We start from the raw sequence: 11126 nt of genomic DNA on the forward strand, positions 1-11126 counted from the left end.
TCTTTATATCCACACAAGCAGGTCCCTGCCCACAGTAATCACTTCTGCTGTCAGAAGAGGATGGGTGCAATCAATCTCCACACATTTGTATACAAGCTCTAGTCATCACAGGGAAAGAGAGGATGCCAACAAGATGCTGCCCCCGTTCTCTTTCCTGTGCCCAGAAATTGCTGCACAAGCCTCTGAAAGCTGTGTGATTGTCTTAAATGTGTGGGAATGTGTGTTTGTTCCTTCTCTGCTAGATTGAAAGCCTCTCAGCTACATCTAGGATTTACTTCCCAGCTTCTCAGCGCCCACTCAAGGGCTAGGGCCCTATTGATTTGTTTTAATGTAAGCTAAGAGTCTCCCTGAAGGATTTATCTTGTCTAACTTCAGCATCTGAAGGGTCAGAGGCCTCAGCTGTGGGACTCTTGCTCAGCACCAGTGCAGTGCTGGACTGGTGTTCCCTGCCAGGCTCTGTCACGTCAGTGAGAGACTGTCCCTTCTTGGTCACACACAGTCACACCCCTGGCTGGCTTGGCTGCTCCAAAATCCCCTCCTCCAGCCTCACCCACAGACAAACCCCCTCCACCATAAACAAACCCACCCTTTGGTTTCCTTCTGCCCTTGTGTTGCTCTGATGCTCCTGCTGCTACTCCATTTACTGGGATTATTTTCCGTCCTGCCAGCCCTGATCTTGTGCAGTGAGGAGGATGCTCAGCAAGGGTAAGTGTGAGGTGCTTCAGCAGGCCCAAGAGCCCTGAGGGTTGTTAACCTTGTGGTTTTACCTCCAGCCAGACACTTACAGGCCATGGCTGAGGATGAGGATGATCTTCCAGCACCTCTTTGCAGGACTCTGGACCTTCTCTTTTCATCCTGAGACTCCACCAACTCTCTCCCCATCTCTGACACTGATCTTCCAGGCAGTTACAATAGGCAATTAAAGCCCATGGGAGACACCAAGGGCTGGGTATAAAACAGTCTGCATTTCCACACCTGGAGTTTTGATGGGCTGGAGTGTGGGCTGAGCTCTGCCTCTGAGGGCCCCTCACAGTGACAGTGGTGCTGGTGCCCAGATGAGACCCAGCTGTTACCTCAGCCCAGCACCTTGGCTCTCAGGAGGGACTGGCTGGCCACCCACGTGCAACACAGAGGTTCCCATTTCCCCCCTGCCTTCCCATCTGCTTCCCTAGAGCCCTGCAGCATCTCAGCAGCATTCCCTACGACTCCTTGAGCGGACTCGGCCCTGCTGGCGCTGGGCTAGCTGCGAGCATGGCTCTGTAAGGTGTGTCCTCACACAGCAGCACCTCTGAGAAGTTCACTGGAACCCCCTCCAGGCATTCACCAGCACAGGAGAGGGATAGGGAATCCTCCCTTCCCTGGCATGTGCAGACACGTGTGGTCCCAAGAAGCAGCACCCCTCAAAGGGCAGGTTATTTCTTTATTTCTCTCTGCTTCTGCGGAGATGTCCCCCCAGAAGCTGAAGAGAAGCCACCACCTTTTGCAGAAAGGGGCACATCACCCCTCAGGAGTGTGCTGGGGCTCTGCTGCTCCTGCAGACCTTGCTGGAGCTGTGCCTGCCCAGCTCTGCTCCCGCAGTGCTCCCCCCATTTCATCCCCGCCGTGCAGAGGCCCGCCCACGACCGATGGCCTGATGTCACCTGGTGGCAGGGTATATCTGGAGGACAAAGGACACCTCGAGACTCTTTCTAGGCAGGCTGGAGGACGGGAGTTGAATGATTTGCAAGAGGAGCCCTTGGCACTGTAAGTGTTCCCCAGGAGCTCAAAGCAATAGCAAGGGGGCAGGGGGACGGAAAAGGAACTGGCTGAAAAACCCAGGGGAGAGAAAAGTCCAGATAAAACTCCATGCAGGGGGGGGAAATTTGGATGTTTGTGCTTGGAGAGTGAGAACAGATCCAGTAGCTGGGAGGAGGAGTTGTGATTCTTGCGTGGTTGCTTTGTTTCCTCTATCATTAGGGCAGGTGCTGCTGCAGTGGTTTGTCTCAAAGCTCCCTGGCTGTACAAGCAGGGGCTGCTCAGTTCCTCATGCTGAGGAACCCCTGGGCTGGGCACCCCTCTGCTGGGGCTCCCTGGAACTCCCCTGGCTTGTGTCCTGTCTGGCTGAGCCTGCATGAGAGCAGCACTGGGGGCTGCCGAGGAGCAGCTGGGACAGGCAGCTGGTGTTTCCTGGCCCAGCACCCAGCCACACCTGCAGGGCACATCAAAGAGGAGCTCATAACATGGTGCTGTACCTCTGCTGCTACTGAATCCCTTCTTTCAACTGGGAGAGTCTTTCCAGTGATCCCCACTTGGGAATATAGTTCTACTGGAAATGAGTTTCTGTCTCTTAGAATGCACCCTCTTTCACCTGTTCTTGGTCTTAAAACTGCTGCCAGAATGAAGGATTTGAAATCCTTTGTAAGACACAGGAGCAGAAAGGGCTGAACCTGCATGGACTTCTTCCCATCACTATGGTTAGCCACCTCAAGCAATTGAGACTGGAGCTGTGAGAGTCCTCAAAGGGCCTGGATTCCATACTCCCTGACAAAAGCCTGAAAGGATGATGCTACTGGCTCTCCCGAGGCCAAGATCTGAGTGTGCAAGAAACCCATAGAGAGAAGGTGAGCACAAGGATGTTTCCCCCTGTTCCTCTCTACTCACAGAAGAGTATCTGCATGGAGGGCCACGGCTCACGGAGGCTCTGTGTCTGACACCCTGGGGCAGTGTAAGACAAGTGCACACGGAGGAATCTGTATTTTTGAAAGCTTTGGACAGGGGAAGATAAGTTCCTACACCAAAAAGGTCTGAAAAGAAGAACAAGTGAGGGTCTGCATTATCTGCCAGGGACATTTTCCACAGAGAGTCAGAGATTAAGGATGGAGCAGAATAAAGAGTCAGCATTTGTCAGTAGTATTCAAGCCCCTTTAAATTTAAATAAAACTAAAAGAAGGATGATTAACCTGGCCAACAACCCCGAGGTGGGATTTCTGACGCAACTGAGATAAGTCCATTAATGTGTATTAGGTATAATTAGCATTCAGATGCAAGCAAAGCTCTTACCTAGAGGATTAAGCCCTTGAATGAGCAGAAAAGCTGTCAGGGGCAATTAGGTAACACCTCGTCAGAGGAGGGAGCAGAGGAAGTGCATGGCAGAGGATCTTATGCCTCAACAGTCTTTGCATCCACAGCCATCAGCTCTTGCCCAGGAGCTGTGTGCTGGGGCTGGCAGGAGCAAAACAGCTCTGGTAGACCAGGAAACACTGGGAGAAGGCAGCACAGCACTTGCAGAGATCTAGAGGAGATTCAGGACGTTTGTCAAGCCACCTGTTTGATCTGGTACCAAGGACTATCCAAGTAACCAGGTATGGTAAGACAAAAGGCTGTGAATTCCCATGGAAGAAGCTGCCATTGGCATTTCTTTCATGTCTGTGATCCTGGGGTGCTTGTCTGGCTGTGTGTAGGAGCAGTTTGTTCCCAAGGTGTGGGATCTGGGGCAGTTTCCACGCTGTGGGACAGGGCCCACTCCAGCATGAAGGGAGAATTCTTTGACTCTAACGATGGCAAGCAAGTCCCACCAGCTCCATGGTGGGAAGGCAGCTTGATGTCAGTGGCAAGAGGAAAGTTGTTATGTGGCATTAAGGTTACTTTCCATCCTCTATCCTTTTCTTAGTGGTGCATGGAGAGAATAGAATTAGAGGGAGATTAGTAAGGAAGAAGCTAGTATTGTCCCTAATGCTGGAAATGTCCCTAGCTAAAAGTTTCATTGAATGCTCTTAATTGAATTCATGCAGGTGAGAGAGGATGAAGTGTGATTCGGGCAGATCCTTTTTCCTACCAAATCCTGGGTTATTTAATATCTGGTAAATGAATACAACAACTTCAGATTGGGGCAAAAAGAAACTTCAAGGGATGAATCTTCCCATTAGCTACTCCTCTATTGAGTCATGTTGGGGACAAAATGTGGACTCCAGGATTTAAGAGATTTTGACCCTCAAAGACATATTTGTGGTTAAGGTAACATGCCAGTGTGCACAGCAGAGGTTATTGAAGCAGGACAGGAATTCAGCTGGAGATGGACTCAAATGCATCTTTCAAGTTTTGGATGTCAGTCCTAAGGAATGGAAATCTGTTAGCTGGTTTGTTTTTTCTGTGGTACTTTTGGGAGTAGCCCTTGAGAAGGGTGCCAAGTAACATGGTGCTTAAAAGTGGATGCATGTCTCTTTTAGTTCAGGAGTGGGGGTCTAGCACTGAGACAGACAAACCTACTGATAAGAATTGCACCTGAGACAGAGACATAATAATAGACTTTGGCACATTGGCAGACATGCTATGGAGCAGCTTACTGAGGCAAAGCATTTTGTTGTAGGGCAGTATCATCTGAATTCCTCCCATCCTGAGTAACAGAGAGGGACAAAATTCTGTCTTTATTTTGGAGGCAAAATACCTTCATCTCTCAGTTTGGCCCTAAAAATCTGTGAGTCAGAAGATTTCATCTCTCCTCCCAGCAGTGCAGTCCAGGTCGTACCTATCACTGCACTTCCATTCTCATTCTGTTAAAGAAGAAGGTGACAGTGTTTGCCTGTCCTGCCACCATGCTGTGAGAAAAAAGAAAAAGCTGTAAATACTGGGCAACTGTTCAGGCACTGCAGAGATGGCAGCCAAATTAGTAACTTCCAGGGTTTGAGCTGATCCTTGTGTTTGTGGGCACAGAGTGTGCTTAGGAAGCGTTGTGTTACACGCGGGGGAATAGCATCTGTGCATGCTGCAGCTTCAGACACAACCATCTGCTGCTCCATTTGGGGCTGCTGGAACCTGTCCAGTCTCCTGCTTGGGATATTACAGCTGAGACAGAAGCCTGACCACAAGCGACAGGAGAACTAGCCTGCCTCTAGGTGCTATCATTTGGAACCATCCTACTGCCACCACAGATGGAAAGATGCTCTGGATGAAGTATTTCCAGTCTGCCACAGATACAGAAACATGGCTCTTCACCTTGCATGGATGTGGAAGTGACACAGGAGGATGGCTCGGATGATCTTTCTCCTTGAATATAAGGATTTGCTTTCCAACGCTCTGGCTATTTCAGGATAAAGGAATGAACTCTCTTTAGACTAAGGAAAGAAATCTTGGATGACATTTATAGTTCTGAGATTAGAAGTCCAGAGTGTCACGGCAGGTGATGTTGGGGATTAAGCCACAGTACTATGGTGACCTAATGAGATTAGTCTTTAGAACCAAATCCTGAAGTTAATTCCATCAGCGATTACATCAGCCTGGATGCAGGGGGATGAACACCTGGAGATAGGAGATATATAACAGTCATGAAAAACGTGACTTCAAGGAAGAAGGGAAGAAGTTGCATTTATTTTTATCCATAAACACACTTGTTCAGACCATTGTATTACTGATGGCGTACTAATTAGCACAAAATTTGATGAAGGGCTGGTTGCTTCCCTTTGGACACTGGTGAGAGTTATAGCTGTCCTCTCTGGGAAGGAAGCAAAAGGCTCAGAGTGCAGCAGTTCTGCTGTCTAAGACAGGAGACGTGTCTCCTGAACAGAAATTGCTCCCTGAAAACTATTAATCCCCTGTGGAGTTTGGCTCATGCACAGTGTGGTGAAGAGGGGTCAGCACATCTAATACAACTCTCAAAAATACCAAAGTGGGCACATCCTGGGGAAAGTTACAGGCTTTACTCCTCTAAATCCTGAGAAATTTGTGAAATAAACTTCTGACTAAAAGACAGTCTCCAGTGTGTTGCCTTAGCCTTCTGTACAATCTTGCAATGATCTTGTGCTATTTCCCATGAGTTTGGTGCTGACAAAGGTTGGGCCCTAATTGCAGCTCCACCCAGACAAAGGACCCATCCAGCCCAGCATCCCACGTCCATCAGTGTTCTAATGGACAGGTAATGCTTGGGCACAAGTGTGAGAACAGGTGAAGTATATCATGGTGATTCCCAAGGACAGGATATTTCTCTAAGCTATACATGTGTCTTCGTGGCTCCTGTAGTGATCAGGTCCTAAAGCAGTAACCAAAAACCTCAGCAACACTACTCCAAGGCTAACTAGGAATAAAACCCCAGCATTGGCATTAAACTTCCCATTTTACCTAAATTGTGGGGCAAGCTTCTGCAGCAACCTGTCTCCAAGAGTGCAACTGTGTTTGAGGCAAAAGGAGGTGTTCGTCTCCATGGTTCTGCAAGACATTGCACCATGGGGTAAATGTCTTTTTGGCCTTAGCTCAAGTGCTCTTTGTTTGGCAACTTAATTCTAGCATGCCAGATGAAAGGCAGCACTACCCTGCCTAATTTGCACTCATTACAATCTTTCTTTACCTTTAATACCATTATCTTTCATCCTGTCACAATTATATTTTCCATAGTTCTGGCATCTGACTACTGATACCTGGAGAAGATAAGCAGAGCGTTGTGTCAGTCCTTGCTGTTATCCTGCAGACAGAGGGACCTGAGAGAGGCCCGTGCCTGCTGCCCACAGCCCAGCCATGAGCGAGACCCCAGCCGCCAACCTCAACACCGGCGATGCTCCAACCGGCCCCACCACCCCGCGCAAGGGCCCTCCCAAGTTCAAGCAGAGACAGACAAGGCAGTTCAAGAGCAAGCCCCCCAAAAAAGGAGTCAGAGGGTAAGGGAATTTTGGAAAGAAAAGAAACCCTGCTGGTTGAGTAGCTCCCCACTGCTACACTGTGCTTCCGTGCATCTTCCCTTGGGCAAGGAGCCGGAAGGCTTCCCCCTGCCCCCTCAGCTCTCCAGCATGGAGCTGCTCCTCTTCTGCTCCCTACCCACAATTCTGCCTCGGCTGGGGGCTTAGGGCATCTCCCCTTTCCTTCTGCTGCCCCAAACTCACTCCTTACCTGCTCTTTTCTCTCCTAGGTTTGGAGATGACATCCCAGGCATGGAGGGGCTGGGCACAGGTAAGCTCTGCAGGATGTTGCTGTCGTGCCTTGCTTTAGCACTAGCACAGACAAACTTCATCATGGGAGAGGATTCTGGGGTGGTCTCTGTTTCTCTGGCCTGTCTGCAGCTCTCAGGGTCACCGGAGAAGACTATTTCTGCCTCCTCAAGCTGCCACCTTCATGCTTATACTCCACCTGAAGAAAAGGCCATTTTATGTATGCTTCAGCTTCAGACTACCTACATTGGGCTGCAGAAGTGCTTGTTTGTTTTCTGCTAATGCTCTGGCTAAGAATTTCAGTGGCATGATATTCTCAAATAAATCCTAAATGCTAAGCTATTAATACCAAAAAATCACAGAAACAAAATCCCAGATGGCCAAGTATTTGTGTTGTCATCAGAATCCTAATTTTAAGAATTTTATGTACCCATCTGGGATTGAGAAACCTGCCTTGGATGAGCTGTAGCCAGTCAGAACTTTGAAGTATTGATGAAGAGAGAGTTACAGATCCTGAATATTGTAGGCCAAATCATTCAGCATCTGATCTAAAACTGCACACACCTTCGAGGAGATCACAGTTTGGCTACAGGTAATTTATGAGAACAGGAGAAATCACATAACTGGAATTAACTTTTACACCAGTTTACATAGCCACTGAAGAGACTAGGAACTGCTGGCTTGCTTTTGCTCACAGAGAGAAAGTGCACTGATCTGTTTGGTCTGACAGGTAGTACCAGATTGGAAATGCTCACCTGCACATTTAACCTTCAAACAGAATCTCATTCTTGTTAAGGTTTCCTGAGTAAATCAGCCTTTCCATTAATAAAAACAGACCCAAGGAGTGCATTGGGCTACAAGAACACATTTGTCATTTTCCCTCTTTTGCAGATATCACCGTGATTTGCCCATGGGAAGCTTTCAGCCATCTGGAACTGCACGAGCTGGCCCAGTTTGGGATCATCTAAGGTGTCAGCATCTCTACTGGTGTCACCTGGTGACTCCACACATCCCAGCATGGTCTTCACCACCTTTGACACTTACTTTTGGCCCTCGCATCCACTTGCTTATGGGCAGGGTGGTTTTGTAAGAGCTAGTTATGAGAAACTTAACTTTGCAGATTAATTTGGCAAAGAAGTTATTTGGGACCCTGAGCAGACCTCATGTTCCATGTGATGAAACTACTGAAAAATGTCTTAATGTCTCCCTGCACCACATTCTTTCTTCTCTCACTGTCGTAGATCTTCAATGTTTATGGCGATACGGGGAGGCTGTGTCTGAACCATTGCCCTGATTAGCTGAGATATTGTGTGCGTGTATGTCCAGACCTAATTAAATCAGCCTATTCTGCTTTCTTCTTTCCCTCCCTTTCTTCAGCTTTCTGTATAGAGTTTCCATGGGTAGGTCCCCGTGTTATTTGGGCCACCAATTATCAGCTCAGAGTGCGTCTGTAGAGAGCAGCATTAGAGTCACCAGTGCAGACATTGGGCTGTTTTCCATAGGAGATCCTTCCCCAGCGGCTCACCATAAGGAACGTGCTGCTAAGATTCACCTCATCAGCAAATGGGGAAAAGGGCTTGCAAATGCTGTCTCTGCTGTACTGCCCACAGGCTATGAACCGCCAGAGTCTGGCTGTTCTCATAATGTTAAATGAAAGTGTGTGCGTCTGAGATCAATAGCTAAGTGAATTAATCCTATTGTTCATTCCTTTGTGGTTGCAGTTCCAAAGAAGCAGCCCTCCAAATGATGCTGCATTTCCTCTCCTTTGATGGGAAGCCCTGTGTGACACCTGTCCCCATGCCATATTTACATGAGACATTTCCTCCCCAGGACATGCTTGCTGCTTATTAAGACAGAGAATCCTTATTATCTGTCACCAGACTGTGCCAGCAGTCCTTCCACACACAGCAGAAAATGATATTGCAGTAATTGCTCCCTCTTCCCTGCATTTAGCATAGGACAAGTCTCCCTTCACCCTGCCCCTCGTAAGTAGGAAGGCTTTTCTCTCTTCACTCCCTGGCAATTTCAAGCTCTGGAGCTTGTTTGGACAAGCAGGCAAATGGTGTCCCCAGAGAGAAGTGACAGCAGAGTGAGCAGGGAGGCAGGGGAAGGGCAGGATGTGTCCAGGCAGGCAAGCACAGAGGGAATCCACTGAACCCCATCGATCTGTGTCTGCTGCTCTCTGGCAGCCCCAGTGCCGCCGAGTGGTGAGGCACCCACAGCCACTTACATGTTCAGGGAAGGTACCGAGATTCCCTGGCATTAGGGAAAGGCTTTTGGCTTGTTTGCAGGCAAGGAGCAAGTTTGTTGTAGCTACATGATATTCATAAGAGGAGGTGGAGTTTTCAGTCATTGCTTTTAGCTTAGGAAGCCTCATTGCATAAGAACTGCCTCCCCCAATCTTATCTTTCCTAGGCTGAACATGTTCATGGGAGCAAGGAGTGATTGTGGAGAGGAGAGCAAATCCTGTCTAAACAATTGATCCCCACGCAAAAAGCATTGCTATAAATCCATGGCGGTGCCATAGTTATCTGCTACTGTTATTCCAGAAATAAAAGCTCGCAGTTTTCTGTTAAAATACAGCTTAGGCACCAAAAGCTAAAGGAAATGAATTCCTGTTGGCAGTCCAGAGTGCAGCTTTTATTATTCAGCAGTGCTGCCATTAGGCGCAGCAGTGAGCCGCGGCGAGGCGCAGAACCGCAGCACTATCGCAGCGCGGAGCCGAGTACCATTTAGCTAATTGCACCCGCAGCTATTTCCTTGGCCAGAGGCACTCTGTCCTTTCCACTTACTGCCAGCTTCTCCTGCCTTTCTCACCTTTTAATGCTTTTCTTCTCTCCCCTTTCTTTATATAAATGACCTTTTATTTAGCTTTTACTGTAGGGAACTGATTTCTTTTTTTTTTTTTTTTTTTTCAAGCTCATGTACTAGCCCTCTCCTTCTGCAGTTAAATGTGAATGTTTGTATGGCAATACTCTCATGCTCTCCCTCCCATTATGCCATCCTGTTACATATGATCCTTATTCTACTTTCTCAGTCTGTCCTCTTCTCCTAGGAAAAGACCCATTAGATCCAGTTTTGAATCCCTCAAGCTGGCTGCCTCTATTTTAGTTGAGTTTTCCCTTTTTTAAGCTTTTTTAAGCACGACAAAAACAAGAAGGAAATTTTAATTCATCATTTTGCTCCCTTTTCATCCCAGACCTTGGGAAAACAGTCCACAGACAGTGAGATACTTTGTCAGAAAATACTGGGGTAAAAGCAAAATTCTCCTTAGTCCAGGGACTGAAGTTTTAGCAAATCAGAAGGTCCTGGTGTAGTTCCCCACCTGATTGCCATAGCCCCAGCTCCCATCAGAGAACTTCCCCATTCTCCTTCCTAGAGGAGTCCAACAGGAATGCACACATAACCCAGCTCCCATACCTGGCTGGTGAGCTGTGTCAGAAGATGGATGTTTTGAGCCAACACAGTTTGTTAGTTATTTTAAAAATAATTTCTATTCATTAATAGGAATCACATTCATTCCTTTACTTGTAAGGAATTTTGAGGCTTAGAAGAAGAGTCTTAAAAGACATTCATGGTTGTTTTTTTCAGGGGTTCTGAATTTTTCTTAATGAGCCATATTTCCTGAAACTTCCATTTTTCAGTGAGAGATGGCTATGGGGCAAGAAAGCAAATGTGTTAAAGCAGCTTGTTGAAGGACTTCAGTCTGTATGCATTGTAATATGTTATTCTCTGTTCTTTTACTATAAAAACATGTCAAAAGGAATAAAAATTAATAAAAAATGTTTTAAAAATCTTAAGAATGTAGTCTGACTTGCTTACAAAATATAGCCAGGGAAAGGCAGATGACTTAGCTTTTCCTTCTGAAATCCTTTCCTTTCCTGGGGAAAGCCCTGAAAGTCACTTATCACTCCTCATCAGAGAAAAGCAGCTATTTATCTCCGAACAATAGGCAATAAAGACTGGCTGTGATATCATCTGAGAAGCAGTTTTTTCCTGAGTGATGACTGGTATATTCTCCCAAAAGCGTTGCACATGGTTTCCTTCAGGCTGAAATCTTTTGGCCAGCTACATCTTCTACAAATGAGTGCAAATGAATGTCAGCATGTTTTCTACCCTATAGCAAAAGATTGCTGAGGTGTGAATGCCACTTAGTTCCTTCTCATTGCCATGACTGTGAGACAGAGCTGCAAACACTCATCTCCTTTTGCTTCTTTCTGTTGCTGAACTTTCTAG

General features: G+C 47.2%; 1 protein-coding gene across 1 annotated transcript; it reads left to right on the plus strand.

The window, feature by feature from the left end:
* Nucleotides 1-1508: 1508 nt before the first annotated feature.
* Nucleotides 1509-10689, plus strand: PDE6H (phosphodiesterase 6H). Its single transcript, XM_059846671.1, has 4 exons — nt 1509-1743; nt 6364-6623; nt 6872-6912; nt 7782-10689. Exons 2-4 carry the CDS (start codon nt 6484-6486, stop codon nt 7856-7858), a joined length of 258 nt encoding a protein of 85 aa, XP_059702654.1. The 5' UTR covers nt 1509-1743; nt 6364-6483; the 3' UTR covers nt 7859-10689.
* Nucleotides 10690-11126: the final 437 nt, after the last annotated feature.

The sequence above is a fragment of the Haemorhous mexicanus genome, chromosome 5, assembly GCF_027477595.1.
Source record: "Haemorhous mexicanus isolate bHaeMex1 chromosome 5, bHaeMex1.pri, whole genome shotgun sequence".
Taxonomy (NCBI): domain Eukaryota; kingdom Metazoa; phylum Chordata; class Aves; order Passeriformes; family Fringillidae; genus Haemorhous; species Haemorhous mexicanus.

Excerpts from the sequence above, each read along its gene's own strand:
- PDE6H (XM_059846671.1), top strand. The coding sequence starts at position 6,484 with ATGAGCGAGACCCCAGCCGCCAACCTCAACACCGGCGATGCTCCAACC. Across the intron at positions 6,624-6,871 it reads CCCAAAAAAGGAGTCAGAGG|GTTTGGAGATGACATCCCAG; the intron begins GTAAGGGAATTT and ends TTTCTCTCCTAG. Across the intron at positions 6,913-7,781 it reads CATGGAGGGGCTGGGCACAG|ATATCACCGTGATTTGCCCA; the intron begins GTAAGCTCTGCA and ends CCTCTTTTGCAG.